Below are 23,510 nucleotides of genomic sequence, written 5' to 3' on the forward strand. Positions count from 1 at the left end.
GGCTCTTTATCCCAGGGACATGATAAGCATCGTGACAAATGCTGTAACTATGGCAACTGTATCTTTTTATTTCTTTTTCCACTGAACAGCAAGAACACACATCTCACTGGATGCAGTGCCAGACTCTGCTCCCAGGTAAGACCCAGAGCTCTGAGTTACAGAGCAGTAACTCAGCCAAACCCCAGAATGCCCTTCTTCCCTATTATGTGTCTCCATTGTCTTTCATGGGCATTTACATGTATTTAACCTAATTCCCTTCCCTTTTTTTTGTTTTTTGCTCTATGCCAAAAAAATACCCCCTTGCCTTTGTTCCTGCCGTCAGACAGAGTTCAAAACAATCTCACCCCAAAGTCAAAACACCTCTTTTCCTGACCAAAAGGATGCTCTCCTCTAATGTATCCCATACATCACTGGGAGATGCCCACATTTCCTTCCCTGGAGCCAATAAAGAGAAACAAACACCCTGTGATGTTTTCCAGAGAGTCTGGGTGTGAAAGCAGTGCCTGTGAGAGAGAAACACCGAGAAAACCCAATTTCTGCTGTGCCATTGCTTTGATTTGCTGCTGCTTCCTGGCCCCCAAAACCCAAACCAACCCAGGCCCCTTCTGCACAAATATATTCTCTGTTTGCTCTCCGTGTCAACAGAGAACAGGCTCTGCCTCCTCCCCAGGGTGATCTGCTGTGGTGACAGAGGAGTGCTGGGCTGGGCCTCAGCCCCTGAGCTCACCCTCCTCAGCCCATCAGTGCTGCCATTGCCCAGCGCCAGAATCTCCCACGGCTTTGTTTCCCACAGGTGATAGAATATATCAGGGTTTGGGCAGAAACACCAAAGGTACAGAAGGAGGCAGGAACAGCCCCGTGCAGGCTGTGACAAACACAACCCCTTGGCCAGAGGCTGGAGCTGGCCAGGGATGTGCCAGCAGCAAGAACGGCTGGAAGAATTCACCTCCCAAAAGCTGCCTGGGTCGGGGAGAAAGGAAACAGAACTCCAAATACTGCAGTGCCCCAGGCTGGGGAAACCCCAGGGACTGCATGGAATCGAGGTGAGAATGTCAGGGTCAGTTTTCCAATCCCACAGCTCTTTCCCTGCTCCGGTCCCCGGCACCAGCGGGAGGTGAGAGCACAGCAGGGGACTGTGGGACAACAGCACCACCTGAGCCCTGGCAAGGTGACATTTGCCCTGCCTGGGAGAGAGGGAGACATTAGAAATAGATGGAAGATAAGGGAGCCAAAAGTCTTGTCTTTTTCCTGATATTACAATTTATAAATTTGACAGAGTCTCCCTGAGAGGATGTAAGGGCTGATAAATTAGTCAGTGAGAGAACTCACAGCTGCTAAGAGTTTACTGGATAAAAAAGCAAGAGAGGGACTGGTCCATGAGGTATATCTGCTCACTCTTCCTCCAGATTTCTTAGGGAAAAAAGTTCACATAAGAAGACAAACAGAAAAAATGGAATGAAAGATGAATACTTATACACTAATTAATACTCATTTGTTCTCACAGACACCTATCTACTACCCAGCTTTTAATATCCAAAGCACTTCTAGCCACGAATAATGTGTTTTCATTCAGACATCAAATTCAAAGGTGATGCTTTAAGTGCCCTAAGAATTCTAATTTTTAAAAAAGGAAACAGTCTGACACTTCCCTGCATATTTACAAGTCTTGTGTCATGTAAGTCATGAAAGGTGTGAGACAGTCTGCAAATAATTAATATGGGAGCGTGCAATTATGTGAATGTACGAAAGTGCACCACCCAAAGTAGTTATTTTTAGATGTAAAAAAGAAAGTAATATGATCCCCAAATGTTCAGACAGGAGGGAATGTTCTCTCCAAGGCCTGGAGCCCCTCTGCTCTGGAGCCAGGCTGGGAGAGCTGGGGAGTTCACCTGGAGAAGAGAAGGCTCCAGGGACACCTCAGAGCCCCTTGTAGGGCCTAAAGGGGCTCCAGGAGAGCTGGAGAGGGACTGGGGACAAGGCATGGAGGGACAGGACACAGGGAATGGCTTCCCACTGCCAGAGGGCAGGGAGAGATGGGATATTGGGAAGGAATCCTTCCCTGGGAGGGTGGGCAGGCCCTGGCACAGGGTGCCCAGAGAAGCTGTGGCTGCCCCATCTCTGAGAGTGTTGAAGGCCAGAACGTATCTCCAGGCAATACTTTTAAAATAAGCATATCACTGTTAGAAGAATTTATGATGTTTAGTTTTCCAGTCAGCCATTCCAGAATCAAAATAGATGCAGTGAAGAGCTGTCAAAGTCAATTTTGACTGCAAATTCTCATTTCTTAGCAGCCTCCACTGAACAGAAAATCCCTCAAGTGAGGTTAAACACAGAGCACTTTTTTGGGATGAAATGGGCCAGATTTAAAACGAAAATGACGCTTCAATCCAGCAAATAATTATTCTCCAGCACACACCCGAGGGCGTGATGAGCTCCAGAGCATCACACAACTCAGACCCACAGCCTGCAAAGAGCTGCCCATCCCCAGGGACACCACTGCTGGCTGGTGAGGGGGCCCTGGGCTCCCAGGACTGTGCATGGAAGAAGGACAGGCATGGAAAAATTCCTTGGGTACCTCTGTTTACCTCTTCCAACGTAAGCCCAGGATCAGTTTGAAACCACCTCATGACTCATATCACAACAGCTTCATTCCAGAGCAATCTCAGTAACTGCATTTATATTCTAGGGGAGATAAGACCAAGACACACGATGGCTCCCCAGGTGTGGGGCTGCACATCCCTTACAGATTGTCTGAGCACTTGGCAATCACCACCCACACTCCTCTGCATGCAGATCGAGCCAAGAATGACTTGTGAAGCAACTGGAAAGCCTCTGGAAGCAGCACACTGTGCCCAGCCCTGGGAGGAGAGGTCCTGCCCAGCCCAGCCTCCCTCTGTCCTGATGAGACTGGAACTGTGAGCCAGCCCAAGGGGTGTCAGTGCCCAGCTGTGTCTGAGAGCAAACCCTCCCAAACCTTTCCAAACGAATCCAGTAAGGGTTGGAGATGCACTCACTGTCCAAAGCAGTGCACAGGGCCAGCCTGGGGACACCGAGAGGAATTCCAGAGGAATGCAGAAGCCAAGGTCAGGACAGGTTCCTGCTGAGCAGGGAGCTGCTCCTGCCTGCCCTCAGCCCTCAGAGCAGGTGCCCAGCACACAGCCAGGTGGGAACCTTAGTGCTGCCTGCAGAAGGAAGGGAGAACAGAGCTCGTGGAGCCCTGCACTGGGAGGCTCCAAAGCCCAAGGGACTGATCCAGGTCTTTCAGATATCACATCACTGCACTGCCTTTTCCTCCTGCCCTGGATCAGGAGAAAAGCATAGCAGACATTTCTGCAGGACCAGCTGTGGCTCCCCAGAGGCACTGACTTTCTCTGCCTTGTTCAGTGATGGACAAGCCACCTTGACCCAGCTACCACACACAGTTTTTCAAGCCTTGTATTTTCATCAATCTCTACAGCAGAGAAGTCCTGTTTGTCACTCCCAGGAAGCAAGTTAAAGCATTATAAACACATCTCTCTGTGCATCACAAGCAGAAATTGATACAGTCACGTAATGGCTCAGCTCTGTGTTCATACCTACCACAAATAAGTTACCAGCAAAAACAAGCGTCAATTTACAACCAAGTTGATGTTTTCCTGCTATCCCTGCTTTGTTTTTAATACAGTGTATTGTTCCTGCTGGTTTTGGTTTTGTATTCCTGGAAGAACAAATCAAAGCAGCAAGCAGAGCTGTGGCAGCCAGAGCTCCAGCCGCCAGCCCAGCTGGAGCAGGAACGCTTCAGGGAGGGATGGGGAACAGAGCCTGCTGCAGAGGAGCTCTGGCAGGACCAGTGCAAGCCCAAACCCTCCCTGGCCACGGCATTTTCATAGCTTTTCTGAACCAAATCTTAAAATCTGCTCAAAGAGTCTGAATGGACGATTGCTTTTTATAGGGCTTGGATGACAACGTTGCTTGTGTGCCTTTGCAGACAGCAATGCCTCATATTGTTTCCACTATTACATGGAGAAAATTAATTTTAAAAATCCATGTGAGCTCCTAATTATTTTATTTTCAAATGCTTGTGCTTTTTTTTCCCCCCAGTTTTATTTTAAAACGTGATTTCTCCAGAGATTTAAGGCATCTTCTCTCTCGCTCCTTCTCATCTCCTTCCTTGAACAATTTCATCTTCACACAGCTGCCCTTTCCTCTTTCCCATTTCATTTGCAATAATACTTTGAGTGGCCCTTCTCCTCCTCAACTGCTTTGTTCCATTCCCCTCCAGACCAGCCATCATCACCCTTCCTGGCTCTGGCCCTCGGATGCTCCAGGTCATCCCGATGTTCATGAAGAGCTTCACACCTCAAATCAGCCTTTCTGCCTGAGCTGGGAGTTAACATAATGGCCCTGATTCAAATACAATAAAGCCAATTTGAACACTCTGTAAGAACTAAATTGAAACTGGAGCTGGGGCAATTTACACCACCAGAGATATTAGGAATCTTTTTTCCTGTGACTCAGAGACTCAATTCAAGCAACATTCCTACCTTTGCTGATATAAGTTTTCATTTACGAGGGACCAGTGAAACCTTCTGAAGGCTGAATAGTCATTTCTTCAGGCCCTCAGTGCACAGCACCACAGTAAGCGGGGTCAGCACCTTCCATACCTGGGCTAAGCCCAAAGGAGTGGGCAAAGCCCCAAAGGAGAGGCAAAACCCCAAGTGCACACAGAACTGTGAGAAATATCTGTTAATGGTTGTTAGTAATTTCTCCCCAATATCAAAGGCTTTCTTGTTCCTCTGATTGCCCTAGAGCAGCAGGAATTTCTGGCTGATGCAGTCACAAGTATCAAGAGAGCTCACACATCACCACTGAGGCAGCCACAACACCCAGGAAAAGCCAGTCCTCAAAAATTGTTCACTCGTGGTTCCACAGCAGCAAGTGGTCACTGGGCTTTCCCCTGGGGAAAAGAAGGTTTTGCAAACGTTTTTGGAGCCATTTATAATTTTAGAGTAAAGAGAGTTGCTCAGCTCACATGTTGGCAAATGTTGTTTTTGTGCTACCAGGCAAATCTGTGGGTAGAGATGCTGGAAATGACTCAGAAAACACTTTGTTAGTTGTTAGATCTGGGTGGCCAGAATTAACTTTTGATCGTTTGTTTGTTCCTTTTTTAAATGGTTATCGAATATCTCCATCTCCAAAGGTTTTATTGGGATCCACCTCCAGTGGTGGGAAGCAGGAGACTACCAGGTGATGGTTCTCAGGGCTCCCAACACAGGCACTGGAATCACCCACGTTATGGGTCTCCCCTTTTCCAGGAAAACCTGCCCATGGCAGCTTCTGGTAATGGATTTGTGAACAATTTTTAAGTTAGATACTGGTTTTAACATAGCTGCACTGATGAACATTCTGCATATAATTATGGATATAATAATAAGAACCATCATAATCATCATCATTGAGAATAAAATAATAAGAAGCTGGGTTTTCCTTACCTTTTTGGAAAGCAGGCAAAAGCTATACAGTAGGTGGAAGAGTGTACCAAGTAACAGACTTTTGAACACTCTTTCTTACTGGTGGTATGCAGTCTAAGGGAAAGTAAATACATTGGTATGTAGGATCGCTCTGTGCACAAGAAACTCTTCCCAGCCTGCCCTGCCAGGAGCCCGTGGCACTAATCCGGCTGCAGAGCTCGGATTAGAGCAGTGCAAAGCTGAGAGGCACCAGCATAGGGATGAGCTCTGGGTAGGCAGCAAATGAACCAGTCACAGAGTTCAGGTACCTCTGAACATGGGAGCAGCTGCTCACACAGCAGCAGCTCTGCTTGGTTATTCTTTTTTCTTTCCTCTCCCCTGAACCAATTCTGGGACATTTCAGCTTTAGTTTCAGTTCTCCCTGTCCCTCCTCACCAACACAGCCTCACAGGCTCCTCAGCATCATCAACAACCACATTAGTGCTTTCCTCAGAAAGATGGAAGAGGCAACATGACGTCAGTGGTGTTAAGGATGAGGAGGAATGAGTACACATGACATCAGTGGTGTTAAGGATGAGGAAGAATGAGCACACAAACACGGCACAGGAGCATTTGCAGTGTCCATCTGAGACAGGAGATGCTCGTGATCCACAGACACCAACCACAGGTTAACGATGGGAACCCACAAAGTCCATGTTCATTCTCGAGGATGGAGAAAAGTGAGGATGGACGGACAGTGCCCTCACTGCCACAGGGATGGACAGGGGCTGGCAGTGCTCGGGAGAGAGCTGTTCTAACACAGAACATGCAAACAGTGCCTGGTGTGTTTGGGGACGATGGGCTGTGACTGCACCTCCCCACCAAAAACTCAATCAGCTGCCAACTAAGTCCTACTTAATGCTGAAAGAGGGGAAATTTAGGTTAGAATCCTTCCCTGTGAGGGTGGGCAGGCCCTGGCACAGGGTGCCCAGAGAAGCTGTGGCTGCCCCATCCCTGGAAGTGTCCAAGGCCAGGTTGGACGGGGCTTGGAGCAACCTGGGCTGGTGGAAGGTGTCCCTGCTTTAATGCCCCTTCCACCCCAACCCATCCTGTGCTCTGTGAAAGCAGCCAGTGCTGGCCCAGCCCCCGGGAGGCACAGCCAGGGCCCCGTGGCACTGATTTCCCTGTCGCTGTGTCGGGTGAAGCCCTGAATTAAAACAAGCTGCTTGGGAAAAGGAGTAATTACATGTAAATCTCAATATAAGTTAAGTATGGGTTGGAGGTTCAAATGTTTCTCTCCCAGCCTGACACTCTGCTCCTGCAGCACAAACAGGAGCAGACACAGCCCAGCAGAACATTCACACTCTGCTCCACTCCAGAAGTGCCTTCTCAAACAGGGTGAGACCCAGCCAAAGACATGAGAGCAGGATGAACTCATTACATGGACAAAGCTGCTGGGTACCAAATTCTGCTTGTCCAAACCTGCAGCAAACATGCATCAGGAGGAGAAAGCTGTGGAAGGAGTGAAAGCATGAACATGCCAGATGGCAAAGGGGAATGATATAGAGTTTTCCTAGGTAGATTGAAAAGCTTGGCCTTAATACATCCCATTCAGGAGGAAAGCCCTCCCATAGCATGGCTGGGGAGCTCAGCTTGTGAGACTACTCATTTCCCATAGATCCTAAGAAAATCTGTAGCACAGAGAGTCCTTATTCCCCAGAAACTGGGCTATGAGGTCACTGCACTTCAGGTGACTCTTCTCCCACATTAATCAGTCTCTTCTTTTATACCCACACTAAACCCCCAGTGCATGAGCCCAGCTCTCCCAAGTGCTCTGCACATTTGTTTCTGAGCCTGAATTCCTGCAGATGCCCCCAGAGTTGTGTGCAGAGGTTGCACATGATGCTCAGCATGCTGAGGAACACCTGCTCCTGGGAAGCCACTCAGGAAATTTATAGGCCTTGCAGCTTTACAAGCACTTCTTCAGTTCTTTGTCTCAGAATGGTTTGGTTGGAAGGGACCTCCAAGATCATCCAGTGCCACCCCTGCCATGGGCAGGGACAGCTTCCACCAGCCCAGGTTGCTCCAAGCCCCGTCCAACCTGGCCTGGGACACTTCCAGGGCTGGGGCAGCCACAGCTGCTCTATTGTTTTCAATGTCTGATAAATCATGGAGACTTCTTTCAAGGCTATTTTTCTGTAAAACCATCCACATGTGCTTTTGGTTTGACTCTGGCACGTGAGAAGGACAGGCCATAAATCCGTGCTCAGTCCCCAAATTGCCCCATGTTTGAGGTACGTGAATCCCATGCTGGTGGCTCCGTGCTAATTGGTTCTCAGGAGATAGGAAAGATTTGTGTCTTTCCAATAGAAATGGCAACTCCAGTCTCCAGCACCTGAGCAAGCAACAGCAGTACTGGGAAACAGAATAGAAAATCAAACTGGAAAACCCAACTGTACTTTTACACTTGTGAAAAGCCCTGGCAGCAAAGCCAGGTCAGCACCCAGAGTTTGCTCTGCACAGTGTTGATGAGTCTCCAACTCATCCTTTAACCCTCTTCCATTAATTTCCCTCCCTGCTGCCCCCCTGAGCTCCAGAGGAGCCTGGCAGGGACCAACCAAGCAGAACTTCCCGCCCTGGTGCTGCTCCCAGGGCAGGTCCCAGCCAGGAGAGGCCGTCGATGGCATCGCTGGGGAGCGAAGCAATTGCACAAAGGGACACAGCAAAGACATTCTCTTGTTTTCTTTTGCAAGAAGATACTTGGGATTTTAAAAAAGTAGGGAAATGCTCCTTGTCTTGATGCATCTGGGGCAATTTTTTTATTCATATTTCCTGTTTTCCAATTGGTAAAACTCTGAAAGTTTCCCTGTTCACTGCGTAAAATATTTTTTGAAGTTAAATTGCTGTAAAAACATCAAAACCATCTTTATGTATGGACACCCTGAGCAGGGGGTCCATCAATAACCTATTGAACACTATAGGGAACCCCCAGTGACTGCAGTAGTTACACTGGGACCCAAATATTTTAAGTACAGTAGTTTATTTCATTTGATTTTCTAATAATAATTTTTATGAACACACATACCCAGGGAATGAGCTAGGAGTGATAAGATGAAGAGATGGAACCCTAAATAAATAATTAAAAGGTTTAAAAGAAAATATATTTTCCTAACCGTAAAAAAAGGTAAAAGCCCAGTACTTAGGAAAAACATAGGAATTAATATATTGAATGTTTCCTGGCTGGCAGGGTTAACAAATGAATTTATGTGTCTTAGAATCCCACAGAGTGAAGGCTCAAGGCAGAGAGTGGCAGATCTGGGCGAGCCAGGGGACCCTGACCCTTCTTCTGTCTCTTAAAACCATATTCTAGTCTATAGCCCTAGATGAAAAATGTTGTGTTTTTGCAGAAACACGGGGGTTAAGTGGGCAATATTGCTTTTTAATAAACATAACTCCTTCCCAGGGGAAAAACTTGGTTGTTCTTTGGTGGGAGGGGGAAATACTGTCAGAAGTCTGAGACCAACAATAAGATGCAGCACAAAAGAATGAGACCAGGAGGGGACACTTGGGGTGGGACATCCCCAGCCTGGGGTTCCCACAGGGCTCTGCCTCCACACCGAATTGCAGCATCACAACTGGGGTAGTTTTCTTGTGGTTCAAGTTTTGAGAGGAAATTTTTATATTTTGAGTTTTCTGGGGGAAAAACTGATTGCAGCTCATCTGGTCAAAGCAGTGATTAGTGAAGTGCAGCAGCAACACTCTGTTCCCCTGCCCTGTCCCAGCTGACCTGCAAATTCCCTTTTCCTTCCTCCCTCCCTGAACAGGACTCTGACTGTCACTGCTAACACTCCAGGGCAGGAATTCCACTTCTTTCCTCCTGCCCCGAGGGCTCTGCTCAGCTACAACTGGAAGAGGCCAGACACGGTCCTTCATTTATGAGAACCATCTCCTGCCTGTCTCAGGTGGGAGTCCCAGTTCAGGGAGCTCAGCTTCCAAAGCCAAGTTTAGTTTTCCCAGTTAGAACATCCTTTGTACACCTGCACGGTGAGACATCAGAGAAAAACACTGCAGGGAGGGGGGCAAAGGGAGGAAAAGTGCTGTGTCAATAGTTTGCTGCCTGTTCCCACTTTGCTGTGACAGCAGAGCTGCTCCCAGGCAGATCTTGCAGCAGCACTTCGGAGACAAGAAGTGGCAGGGGCTCCAGCAGCCAACGGATGAGTGGATCCCGGGCAGGGAAAGGGCATTTCTCCACTTCCAGATCTGTTGAGCACAAAAACTGCAGACGTGCCCAAACCTTCCCAATATGCTGCAGAGTCGTGCAGCTGTCTCCTTCCTCAGCCCCTTCCAGATTCAAATGCAAATCAGATTTGATGGCCTCAGTCTGTAATTTCGTGCTGCGCAATCCCCTGCTATGCACATTAGGGAAACTGGAAGCGTCTTTTCCATCTATTTTCCTTTTAAATCGCTGGCAAGATTTGCATTAAGGGCTGGATAAAATCCCTAAATGGGAATCTTCAAGGACTGTGAGAATTTTGCAAAGAAACTTTGCAAGAAAGCAAATGATAACTCAGGTTAGCAGAGTTATCGATGAGTTTGATCCTCGTCCCTCCATCTGCCCTGGAACCTGTCCCTGCCAGGGTGAGCTGGGCACAGGCTGAGGGGCTCGGTACCCAAGGGTGCTGCTGATCTCACTCACAGAGGAGGGAAGAAGGAGGAGGAGGAGGAGTTACTCTTAGCTACCAAACACATTGTGAGGAGTCTCTGCCGACTGGCACAACTCAAAAATTTGGGGAGGAGATAAAGAATCAAAAGAAACGCGAGACTTCAAAGATCTGTGATGGAGACGACCAAGGAACATGAAGGCCCTGCCTTGGGTGCCAGGCCGTGCCCCCCCCACCCCATGCAGCCCCCAGGGGTGCCGTACTCACTGTTGGGGTCCACGTTCTCGCACAGCTCGGTCTTGGCCTCGCCGTTGGGGCGGTCGCTGGGCTTGTGCGAGAGCCGCGACGACATCGTGGCCGCCGTCACCACCGCCTTGAAGCTGCGCTTGCGCTTCTGCACGTTGAGCTCGGGGTGGAAGATGATGATGTAAACCTTCGGCATGTACAGCATCCCCAGCGCCACCGACGCGCTTAAGTTCATGGATATCGTGAGTGTGGTGGTTTGTATGTAGAGCTGGGGGACACAACGAGAGACACCGTTACGCGTCAGGTGCCTTCCAGACATCAACACCCGCCGACCAGCACCTTGTAACCCCAGAGGTGTGAGCTGAGAGCTCGGCCCTGCATCCACTGCCAGGCCCAGCACGGATCACCTGCCTGATCCTTCAGCAGCCTCTCTGAGGCTCCGTCCTGCAGACTTCATTGTCCTCACCGACACAAGTCCCGCGGTGTGTTATGGCACAGCTTCTGCCTGTTTATTTGGATTGAAATAACTCCAATCTAAATTAAAACTTAGGTCAGCTGTCAGTTACCAAAGGGGAGCTATAACAACACAGCTAGTAAAACTTTCTTGCTTTCAAAAAAAATTGAGAAAAGTGGGATTTTCTCAGTTCTCCTGTACTTTAATTCTCTACAATTAATTGAAATAACTTTGCAGAGAGTACACAATGGTTTCTGTGCTCGTGACGTTCAGTTATGCTCTTTAATAGGAAAAAATAGCATATTTTTAAGTCAGACAGCAGGTACTTCAATGGAAGGAGTATTCAGAAAAACCACAGGGATTCAGAAATGTACTCTGAAAATATACAGGGGTAGAAAAGCCTTTTTTTACTCCTTTTTAAAAAAGTATCTTTTCAGTTAAACTAGAACAATCCTCATGACTTGAAAGGATTCAGCACAGTTAAAAGGCACAGAGACAGCACAATACAGATGTGAGGGAGCTGAAGAGGCAGCAGTGTCTGTGGATCCTCTTCAGGAATTAAACATATAGGAAATCCATGGAGATGGGAAAATCATCACACTTTGAGGGTGGTTTCTTAAGAACACTAGTTCCTCTTCCGCCCTCTATTCACTGTTGATCAGTCTGAATTTCTGATGGAAAAACTCCCTGAATAAATCTAATGGCAGCATAAAATGCTGACTCTGCCCAGGTATCTCCAAATTCGAATATTTAGAACAATACAAGTGTCTCCAGACTTGCCAGTTGTATCCAAGCACAGTTGCTACTACAGCGACCAAAGCCTCCCCTTGTAGAAGCAGTAAAATACCTTCTAGAAACACAAGAACATGCTGTGCACAGATGTGCCTCTGTACAGATCCTGAGAAGCAGAAATTAAAGTGCTTTCTTAAGTTTTTTTGCTTGTTATCAGATAGAAATGACCCTGGCGATGCCAGAAATGTTGCCCCAGTCAGGACCCTGGGACACAACCCAATGTCTGGGGAAAACACACGCTGGGCCAAGGTCCAGCCCTCGATGCTGGGCCCGAGGGATCCCCTGGTTAAAGCCCTGCCCAAGGAAAAGCCCTTCCCACCAGAACAACTTCTGACAGGCCACCCCTGGCCCCTGCTCTCCTAAAGCCACCACACCAAACTCCTGCAAACAGCCCCAAAACCTTCGGTCTGCGCCGGCACTGACTGTCCTGTCTGGGTGGCACAGGGAGGGGGCACGGGGAGGGGGCCACCACACCCCCTTACCTTCTTGTCTATATTTTGATAGGGCAGCTCCTGCCCCAGTGCTGACACCTCAGCAGCCACAGGCTGCCTGACATGGTTTTCCATGGGCTAATCTGGCTGGGAATTGGCCTCCCTGGGAGGTGACTCACCCTGGGGACGGTTTGAGCCAACATTTTCACCTTGGTCTGGGCTGCTGCAAAAGCTGCCACCAGCAGAGCCCCAGGGATGCTTTTCTTCAGTGCACACAGGGGCTGGTTTTTATTTCTTGCTGCTATGAAGGGGTCAAAGGTGAAACGATTATTTCATCAAAGGGGTCTTTTGCAGCAGCCCTCAGCCAAGTCCCCACCTTGGAAATGCTGATGGGAGATAAAAGGAAGGGGAGAAAGGAGCGTTTGTAGAACAAGGCAGGCTGAGTGACACACAATGCTGCTCATGACAAATGGGAGCTGTGCAAAGATAAGGGAACTAATAGATATGCTTATTATGCAGAGCCTCAGTTTTATGTGTTTTATCTCTGCTTTGTGGTTTTACCAGTCAGACATAAAAATGCAGTTTACGTGAAACTATTTCATTTCTTATTTCACTTCTTCTGATAAACTCTGGAAAGCGCTTTAGATGAATGCAAATGGGTGACTTCAAGTACAAAGGATCAGATTCAACTGACAATGGGACTCTAATAACTCAGGCGTGCCTTTTACAGCTGGCTGGTGAGCCTGGCAGCTTCCAGACCTGAGATTAAATTAAGAAATTAAGATGCAGATTTAGTGGGAGATGCTCGAGTTTGACATGAATGAGAGCTGGGATTGAGCTTACCTGACCTGGAGGAGAGAAGGCTTTGGGGTGACCTAATCAGACCTTCCAGTGCCTAAAGGGAGCTCACAAGGAAGATGGAGAAACACTATTTACAAGGCACAGGACAAGGGGGAATGGCTTCACATTGCCAGAGGGCATTTTGGGATATTGGGAAGGAATTCTTGGCTGTGAGGGTGGGCAGGCCCTGGCACAGGATCCCAGAGAAGCTGTGGCTGCCCCATCCCTGGAAATGTCCAAGGCCAGGTTGGACGGGGTTTGGAGCAACCTGGGCTGGTGGGAGGTGTCCCTGCCCAGGGCAGGGGTGGAATGGGATGGGTTTTAAGGTGCATTCTAAGCCAAACCATTCCAGGATTCTAAATGTTAGCAGTGGAAATGAAGGCTGCCTAAAAACAACGTGATGTTGGTCTGTGCAAGTTCAGTCCCATGGAGGGTTTGAAGCCACATTTCCCATGACAGAAGGACAGAGTCATGCTGGAGGATCACCCTCACTCACATACCCGTCTCTCTCAAGCAGATCCTGAAGTTTGACAGCTTTTGACTTCCCACACTGTTACAAATGCATGGACTTTGAAGCAGGCACAGGAGAAAACCCAACCCTGAGGACATCATTCACATGCAAAAGCACCCAGATTTTATCACTTCTTTTACATAAGTGATTTCCATTTGAATTTTAGATTTCTGTGTTTTCCAGATTCTTGCTTTATTCATGCAAATGACAAAAATTACCTTCAAAACCTTGAGAGAAAATTAGACTGGTCTGGAACACACACATCTAATAACCAGAGATTTTTATAGGACAAATTATATCAATGGATATTTTGCATGAATGTGATTTCTCTGGGAAGAAAAGCACTGCGGGATCAGGCCTCTGACTCTTTGCTAACCCAGTGGAGAGATTTCCAGCTCCTGAGCCATGAGAACTGAACTTATGGTTTATATAATAGCTGAACTGATAGCTGCAGATTTAGAAAAGTCCCTTTAGGAGTCAGAAATACTTCCTTGTACGCTAAAGCTTTGCCTTCAGTCTAATCAGGAGCAACTGCTCCTTTTCTCCAATTCAGCTTTCTAATTATGCACTGAATTGTGTTATTTTGCAATATGGAAATAAAGTGGTAACTTGAGATATTTTTGGACTCGTGTTATTACAAGCCAATTTATCTCACTTTTATATGGGAATTAAAACAAATGTTCTTACAGATGAAGTAGACAGTTTATAAATCTCCCAAAAGGCTCTTCCAGGTCATCTGAAGATTCCATCTCATTCTCTACATTATGTTGTGTAAATATAAGAATGAGAAACACTTTTTAATAAAAATGAAAATCAGCTTCCACTGCGTTATGTGCTTGTAAAAACATGGGAAGTAAAAAGTCTTGAATATCAATGTGCTCTCAGCCATTCTGGTGTTTGATGCCACTGCACAGCCCATGTGGGGAGGGAAGGTCCTGCAGCACCCCCTCCTCTGGGCAGCACCCCAGCCTCACTGAAATCAGCCCAAGGCAAACACTGCTCCCTTTCTTGGACAGCTTCATTTATGGGAGTTTCAGACAGCTGTGCCTTCCCACCAGGATGGCACACTGCTGTTGTCTGAGAAATGCAGCTTGTCACACGTTAAGCAGTTCTGCCAGCTCTCCTTCCTGACCTGGCTCAGCAAGCAGGGGTGGGAACGAGATGATCTTTGAGCTCCCTTCCAACCCAGACTGTTCCCTCATTCCATGACATGATTTTATATCGACCTTTGCCTTCCTGTGCTCCAGAGTGCCCTTTGCACAGGGTGTGGAACAACCCCTGTGACCACTGGAGTTCCCAGCCCACCTCACCTCAGGACCAACACCAGCCAGGACCAACCCCAATTCACAGGCTCCTGTGAAGAGCCTTTCTGAGCAGAAGGATGAACTCACGGTCACCGGGATGGTTCCACTGTCAAACATCCGTGCTCATGTCCAGCACTCTGCATGTCTGGGCACCCAGGAAAGCTCACCAGCCCAGGGTCACCAGCCCAGGGTCACCAGCCCAGGGTCACTGTCACCAGCCCAGGGACAGCGTCACACCCCAGAGCAGGCAGGTAAGGCCTGTAGCAGTTCTGTCTCAGCACGTTCCTCGCAGCAGGAGGCTCAGAGCACCAAAGGGAAATTGGGGTCATGTTCTGAGCCATCCCCCGCCTGCACAGGCGGCCAGCACATGGCAAACAGCTCCAAAAGGACTAATTTCCAATTCCCTCTGCCTGTTCCTTCTGATGTCACCCTGTCAAAGCCAATGTGCATTTCCATGTCCTAAGAGCACCCAACACATCAAGGCTTTCAGCTGGCAGTTCACAGGCAAACATGGGGAGGAAAGATGAAGTAAACTGATGTATTGTAGATACAATGAGTATTTGAGCTCGATATTTTATACAACTTGTTCCCTTATAATAGGAGCCTCCTTATGCAAGAAATTTGCATACATCAGAAATAAATATTTATGGCTTATATCTGTAATTTGTATAATAATTCAAAATAGCAAATGTTAAAGCACTTGCTCTGAGGGTTATGATGCAGAAGGAGGAAGAATTTTGTCTCTCTTGCCTGCAAGAGAAACTCAAACAGTTTATCTAGAAGGGAATTAAATTAGCCAGATAATTGGACAGAGCAGCAATGGAAAAGCAAGTTGCTGCTTTCAAAGGGCATCCAATGGCTAAAATGAAATTGAAGCAGTGTCAGAGGCAGTCCCACAAGTCAAACGGTTTATACAGCCAATATTCTGCAAAGAATCCCCATCCTTGGAAAAAGAGCTGCCTTTGCTTTCTGCAGGAGGTACAGAGACAACAAAGATGCCCAGAAACTGCTTGGAATCACCTGGGAGTTGCTCAGCCAAGAAATGAACAGTGCTGACCTGTTTGGCTCAGGTCACCAGAGGATTAAAGTGCTTGGAGCTGGTGCCTCCCTGGAACTGACTCCTGAATTTCACTGTCCTTGAAGTAGAAATCTGGCACAGAAGGATGTGCAGGAAAACAGGCTTGCAAGGACAGGAACATTTGAAGTAAGGTCTGTGCATCTCCACCACAGAAACAGGAGGAAGGTCTGTCTGCTGTGGGTTCACCTCCACCACTTCTGTGCTCCTGCAGAGCCAGCACTGCCCTGCAGCCTGCTGGCCCTGGCCTGAGGATGACAACTGTGTGTCCTACTGCAGGGGTGGGCAGCCAGAGGGGTGGCAAGGCTGTGAACCCTGTCCAGGTCACAGTGAGGACAAACCCGCCCTCCCTGGCCCTGGGACCAGAGGTGGTGACAATGGGGAGACAGAAAACAGCTGCAGGAACCTCTCCTTATTTTTCTTCCATGCTAATTACATGTCCATAGATGATGGCCACCAGAATTTGAAATGGATGAAGTTTTCCCACAGGATCCCAGCCATGGGCTGTTACCCAGTGCAGTTCTGCCCACAACACGAGTGCCCTGAGCCCCACCAAAGCACTTCTTGTGGGTCGCTAAAAGGCCTTCAGGTGAGAAGAAACTTCAGTCACAGCGGGGCTTGGCTGTCTTTCAGGCACAAACAGGAGGGAATGGCTCCAGAAATCCCATTATCAATCCTCAGAACTGTCTATTATCTCTTGCTTGGCATTCCTGTTTGTTATAATAGCTCTAAAATAAGTTACACATCACTAAAAGAGACAAACACAAAATGCAACAGAAGTAATGTGCATCCCCAGCTTCTATTATTAAAATAATGGCTTTTCCCTCTCTCATGGGCTGAGCACTTGGTTTTTCTGAGCTAGAAATAATTCTTCATCTGTCACTTTTTCTAAAGAAACAAAAAAAAACAACAAAAAAAGGAAAAATGAGAAAGCCTTCATTCCAGTGCTCCCCTCACCGCTGCACTGCTAAATTGACTGACACACAATCCTGGCATTTTAGGGTATTCACAGCCAGACTTCAGCTGCTGTTGTAAATCATATTTCTCCACACTTATTGCATTTTATTCATTTTATACATGACCAGAGATTAGAGTTCAAATGAAATAGATTTTGCTATCCTTCTTACATTCCAAACGGCACCAGTCTAGAAATCTTTAATTTTACTCACTTCAACTATTGAATAATTCAATGTAAAAGGAGAAAAAAACCCACCAACCCTGCAACACTCAGTTTGAGATGGTGAGGAAAATAAAGCAAGAGCCCAGGGCTGTGTCCCTGCAGCCTGGTGAGCCCTCACAGCACAGGGACCCCTCCTGCAGGGACACGACCGGCACCAGAGCTGCTGGGGAACGTCACCGCCAGAGGGTCTGAGAAGGGGAAAGATGGGGCAAGAGCCAGGCATGAGCCCACCCTCACCCTGAAACGTGATTTGAGAAGGTGTGATCATGAACTGACCCTTTTCCAGCAATATAATGTCATGGAATCACAGGATAGTTGGGGTTGGAAGGGACCTTAAAGCTCATCCAGTTCCACCTTCCACCATCCCAGGTTGCTCAGGGACAGTGGTGATGCTCTGCAATCACCAATATCTGCCATCACCGTCCTCTATCCTTAGTTTCAAAAGAAAAGTTGTGGAAGAGTTGAAATTATTCCATCAGACCAACCATGAGCATCCAGTGAGAAGCCAGCACAGCAGAAACCTTCCTGATGAACTTCCCGAAATATCCCGAGGATCAAACCCTGCCCCTCCCCACACACACAGAGCTTCCTCACCAGGTTGCCACCGAGGAACACGAGGCAAAGCTCCAGCACCATTTCCCTCACATTATTAAAGCATTCTAAATAGAAAACAAACCTGGGCCAAATCATCTCAAGACAATTCCATTTGGAGGAACGAGCAGGAGGAACAGCAGTGGAAGGTATTGATTATAGAAAGAAAAACAAAGTGCAAGTTAATGTGTGTATAAGTAAACACACAGATGGGCAAGGAAATGGGGAATAAAAATATTATGGCCCTCATAAATGGTCATGCATAATAAATCAGGTTTAAAGGATCTGGCACACAGAGAAACCACTCAGCTTTCTGGAACTTTACTTTGCAGTCATTCAGGATACACAGAGCTAATAAATAGTCAAAAAAACACCCCAAGAATAAAGAGGTATCTTTTAAAACAGAACTTTAGATGCTGATTATGTTGAGGTGAACGTCTCTGATCACCAGGTTAAGGAATTAAATGCTCTTAGAAGAAGTCCCCACCAGATGAAAAGAAGTGCTGGCATTTAGTACTCAAGACAGGAAAAGCTGGAGTAATGTTTGGGTTTCTCTGTCTTCCCACACTGGAGGTTCTTTTCTCTGGAGTAAAAAGCCCCAGGTTGGAGAAGAGCGAGCAGTGCCAGGACAAGGGGGAATGGCTTCGAATGGAAAGAGAGCAGATGGGATGGGGACATGGGGGTATTTGTTCAAATGATGATCTCAGAGGTCTTTTCCAACCTTAGTAATCCTGTGATATTCCAATCCCATAACTGTGATATTCCATCCCATAACTTTCGGGATACCCCTGGGAAGGATCAAACATTTCTATTCCACCCTTTGCACTTTGAAGCCTTTTGGAAGATGCTTGAGAAAGGCAAGGTAGGAATCATCTGCAGATGTAAGGAATGATCCTTTGAGGAAAAGCAGGATGGAAACCCACCAGCAGGAGCTTCTAAAGCTCCCCTCAGCTCCCAGGTTGGCTCTTTACACGCAGAACACTCCTGTCAGCACGGGCAGAGGAGGTGACTCGGAGTGTGTCGTGCAGGTGGCTCCTCTGCCCAGGTGAGGTCACAACCAGCCACGGGCTCAGCAGTGAGAGCAGCTCCTGGATCTGCACGAGGTTGTCATGGCAATGGAAACTGCGAGTGCAGCCCAGGGGAGCTGCAGCTTTGCCTTGACAGCGCTGGAAAATACTGCCAAAATTATTCACAGCCTGGAAACGAGAGGCACCGATGCCCTGATGGTTCTCTGCCCACTCAACACTGCTTAACCAGGCTGGGGGCTGCAGTTTTCTTGACTTTCATTGCCCAGTAAATCACTCAGTTGCACATCACGACAGCAAACAGCCCCTTCAGATAAGATGTTCAGGTCTTGCAATGAATTCATAATCCAGAATAAAAATGAGCATTTTCATAGCTCTCTTATCACATGCAGTAACCCAGCAAGCCAATACTGAGGGGGAAAAAAGAAGGCAAATAAAAAAGCCAAGCCCCAAAGCATCCTTACAGGAGGGGCCAGTCTCAGGCAGTGCTGCAGGGCAGCCCCGTGAGGGGGATCTCCTGGTCTGACTGCAGTCCAGAGGGAGCTAGGAAGGCTCATGTGCACTCTCAGTGCCTGTCCCACTCAGTGTAGTCCAGGCTTTCCTGAGCTGTCAGTCTGGAGTCCTAACAAAGCCAAAAAGCTGGTATTTCAGCCCATGCCATGCTCCTAATGAAGAGCAGGGATCCCTGCAGAAGGTTCATCTTACAGAACAAGCTTCAACACTTTTCTGTCCTTTCACTCCAATTTTTGTCCCCCCCAGTCCAGTCACATGAATGTTTTACTTCTGTGCAGCTCCTCTAGCCCAGCTGGGTGTCTTTCTCTGAGATAAAATGCCTTTTTTCTGAGCCAGTCCAGTTAAAAGATTCACTTCCACTCACTTCAGCAACTGAACTTCCTCTATCTACTGACATACCAGGCTTGCAAAAAACTCACCCCGAATCATCCCCCAACCAAGCTAAAATCCTCCAGCATTCCCAGAAGAACAAGACTCACTCCCCTCCCCAGCTGGGTGCAATACCTTTCTGACAGTGGCATTCTGACCACGCACCTTGGTGATGCTCTGGGTTTGTCACATTGATGCCCATGAGGTGGCACCCCAATAAAAACTCCAGTTTTGGGGGACATTTTCTGCAGAAATCCATGTTTTGCTGTTAGCTTGGCCAGTTGCAGGGTACTCATTTCTGGGAGCATCTCTTTGTGCCCACACTGGTTCTGTCCCTCCCTTCCCGTTTCTCCCAGAGCAGACTCCACCCAGCTGACTGGGAAGGAGTCTCCATCCAACCCTTCAGCTCAAGCTGTTGAACCACAGCATCACTTCAGTTGGAAAAGCCCTCCCAGCCCATGGATCCCCCCTGTGCCCCATGCCCACCCTGTCCCCCAGCACTGAGTGCCACAGCCAGGCCTGCCTTGGACACCTCCAGGGCTGGGCACTCCACCCCTGCCCTTTATGCTGAAGTAACCCAGTATGGTCCACACAAGCTGAACCCCTGTGCCAAACCTCCAACAAACCCCACAAAAAAGCCCTCACCCATCGAACACAGCACAGAACCAAACCATGGCCCCAGCCCTGCCCGTTCCTCAGTGCTAACTGTGGTCACCTCCCTTCCTCCACGGCTGTGGCCCTGCTCTAAACCCTGGAAAAGGCAATGGGAACGTTCCAGTGCCGGTGAAGTTTGACCCAGGCCCATATTGAGAATATATTCCATATATTTGCATACAAAGTAAGACCTAATTCTGCTTGGAGACCTTCAGGGGAACTGGAAGTGCAAGCTGGTGTCAGGGAGGAGGGGGGAAGGAAAAGGCTAATCCTACACTTATTACTTCTCTTTAGAGACCTTTAGAGTAGAGCACTGGTAACAGAAAGCACTGACAAATACCTACGTACATATGAAGCAAGCCAGCTTTTCACTGCCTTTTGAAATGATAATGTAATTATTATTTAAACCAGAGCATTTACAAATTGCTTTGGCTACTCAGGAACAAACTTGTGGCTGGACGTGTCCTTTGCCACCACAGGGCTGGGTCAGGAGCGTGTGGGACCATGCAGAGCTGCATTCATTACCAAGAGCAGCTGCAATTGCAGCCAATCAGTCACTTGAACTGGGTTATTTATTCATTTATTTATTAACATGCCCAGAGATGCTGTGTCTTCCCTGTCCCTGGAAGTGTCCAAGGCCAGATTGGAAGGGGCTTGGAGGAAGCTGGGATAGTGGCATGGGTCCCATGGCAGGGGGTGGGACTGGACGGGCTTTAATGCTCTTCCAACCCAATCGTTCTGGGAAAAGTATTTCCTTTTCTACAGGATGAAGGTGAACAGAGAGTGGGGTAGAGCTGCCTAAAAGAATGGAAGATTCATGGATAAGGTATCAAAGCCTTCATTCCTCACCAACCACCAACGAGGAATTTAAACCCTGGCACAACAAGGAAAATAATTCCTTGTAATACAGAAAAAAAGTTAATCCCCCAACCAACCAACCAACCAAAGGGATTTCAGAGGTGGGGAGTGGGCAGATGACCTTGGTTTGCCCCACACATGATTTCAAATGTGCCCACAAGAAGGATGACCCCAAATAGTTCCCCCCCAGACGCATTCCTGAAGTCCTGCCAGCAAACTGCAGCATCTTCCTGCCTGGAAATGCCCTTTCCGAGGCTCAGCCACACTCTGTGAACAGGGCCAGCTTTGTGCCAGTGCCTCCCAGCACAGCCCCCTCCTCTGCCCATCACGGGGGCTCCCGGCCCACTCCCCAACATCCAGCACTGCCCTGGTCCAAACAGGCTCCCCTGTGCCCTCCCACTGCACCTCAGCATCCACCATCCCACGGGAACACGGCCAGGCCAGGAGAGACGGATCAGGAACCCAGAAGGGCTCTGGGATTATTTCGGAGCAATCGTTGCCGTGGTACAGGGGGGCACTGGTAGGTGTTAATTTTCTCTATTATTCCTTCAGAGCTGTGCAAGTCTGCATTTAATTAACTCAGTGACTTGAGCCAGGCAATTCTTGTTGCTACTAATGTATCACAATTAGAACAAACCGTTGCCATGGCAACTGCACAATCCATCATCATTCCTGCACGGCTGGCCTTGCCTGTGCGCGGTCCTGGGGTTCTGTGACACGCAGATGGGCGGTTATTGTTGTGCTAAACTGGGAACGGGTAATCCCACCACACAAGATGATTTAGGTGCTCATTTCAGTGAGATTTAATTACAAAAAGTCTATCATTTTAGCAACTGCCAAATTCCAGTCACTGCTCGATCCCCCATGTCGTTGGGAGGTACCCCCTGTGCATCCACGCTAATTCACAGCGTCACAGAGAGCTTCCTCTCTTAATCACCAAACATTGCCCTTGTTATCATAAGAATGACCCAAATCTCCATCTCAAATTAGATGCTGCAATAACAATTTACAGCAACATCCAAACCATTTTCCTGTGTGGTTTAATGAGGTCATACCATGCCCTGCATCATCCCCCACAGCTCCCAGTTCCTCGTTACCAGCTCCAAGTTAACTCTGGAATTAGCTCCCACATGCCACACCTCAGAGGTAACACTGAATTCACTCTGAATTATTTAGAGCTCCTTAGCAGCAGTTTCCTTTGGGGTACTCAAACTGAAAGGAATCTGGAGTATTACAGGGGGAGAAAAATGTGGTTTTAATCCAAAATCAGCTCAAACGTTTAACTCATCCACCGTCTGACAAAAGCTAATGGCCCACAGACCTTATTCTGCATCTCTAACTTATTAAACACATTTTAACAGGATGAAGAGCCGAACCCTGTTTGTTGCTGCCCTCTGAGCTGCACATCATCTGCACATCATCTGAGCCTCGACCAAGCTGTATTTACTGACTGCTGTCCCCCGGCACACGTGAGGAAATAGATGGGGAGCACTTGTACCTCCTTTATCTCTGCACGAGGAAGCCACAAGGAAGCTTGTAAATACAAAGCTGAATTTGTGACAAACTGTACCTTCTGTCAGCGACGAGCCCGGGGCCTCAGGGGAGAGAGAGCATCCAAAGGAGGGAATTTCCGAGTGCGCGATTGCAATCCGGCCGAGCCAGCGCTGCTCCCGCAGGGAAGTTGACTCTAACAAATGTTGTCTCAGGCATTACCAAGAACTCCTTGCTCGGGTCCAAGCCAGACTAAATCCAGAGCCAGCGCTCGGCACACGCAGCAATTACCAACAGGGAGATTTAGAGGCCCTGACCTTTCTTTCTTATCTTCAGTCATTATCAGATTTCATCTTCCAGTCAATAAAATCCGCTAAAACGACATTGATTTTGAAGTTCTGCAGAATCAAATCACTTGACTTCCTTGGTCCTCCAATTAAAGCACCAGCATAAATCTTAACTACTTCCTAATGCCAGTTTTCACAAGACTTTCCCCAGCTGTAATCGCGTTTAAGCACCTTAGTTAAACTAATTGATTTCCATTCCCTCTAGTTACCATCACCTAACACAATCAGCGCTGAGCTTCCCAGAGCATCCACCCTCCAGCTTACCGGTGAATTGCTGTTGGAGTTCAGTTGTTAGCAGGATCCGTTCCACCACTAAAAAGAGCTATCTTGTCTTCAAATTATATTTAATTATCTCCATTAAACATTACAGGCTGCTCTGATGTTGGCAATGTAAATCAGAGGGAACAAGAGGACGATGATAGCACACTGTTCATCACATGTTTTGTCCTCCTACTCTCTCTGCACTCCTTAAGTGTCTCGAGAGGTGAGGCCAACGCAGATCTTGTGAACACTCGAGATATTCATTTCACAATACACACATTATTTTTTAACGGTGAAACAATGAAACTCAGGGGCATGGGCAGGGTTAAACCTCAGCTTTCCCTGCTCCGGTAGAGGCAGTTAAGGGCTGAACGGATGTTGTTTAATGGGCAATTAACAGCGTAAGAAAAGCTGTTATTGCTGAGTGAGCAACCCCTCCTTTGTAAATACGAGTTTCACCTCATTCCTCCCCGCTGCG

The 23,510-nt window shown here is 47.8% G+C and overlaps 1 protein-coding gene across 3 annotated transcripts in view; it reads right to left on the minus strand.

Annotated features, from left to right (window-relative positions):
- GRM7 (glutamate metabotropic receptor 7) overlaps window positions 1-23,510 on the minus strand; it is a 216,276-nt gene that overhangs the window by 10,312 nt on the left and 182,454 nt on the right. For 2 of the 3 annotated variants that reach the window (XM_050313094.1, XM_050313092.1), the window contains 2 exons: window positions 10,358-10,604; window positions 5,472-5,564 (listed from right to left, as the gene is read on the minus strand). In XM_050313094.1, the coding sequence (XP_050169051.1) occupies window positions 5,494-5,564; window positions 10,358-10,604 (318 nt within the window). In that variant the 3' untranslated portion in view covers window positions 5,472-5,493. The remainder of the gene's footprint in view (window positions 1-5,471; window positions 5,565-10,357; window positions 10,605-23,510) is intronic. The other variant, XM_050313093.1, reaches the window with a different exon arrangement.

This window comes from Myiozetetes cayanensis, unplaced genomic scaffold, assembly GCF_022539395.1.
Source record: "Myiozetetes cayanensis isolate MyiCay16 unplaced genomic scaffold, myiCay2020 scf18, whole genome shotgun sequence".
Taxonomy (NCBI): domain Eukaryota; kingdom Metazoa; phylum Chordata; class Aves; order Passeriformes; family Tyrannidae; genus Myiozetetes; species Myiozetetes cayanensis.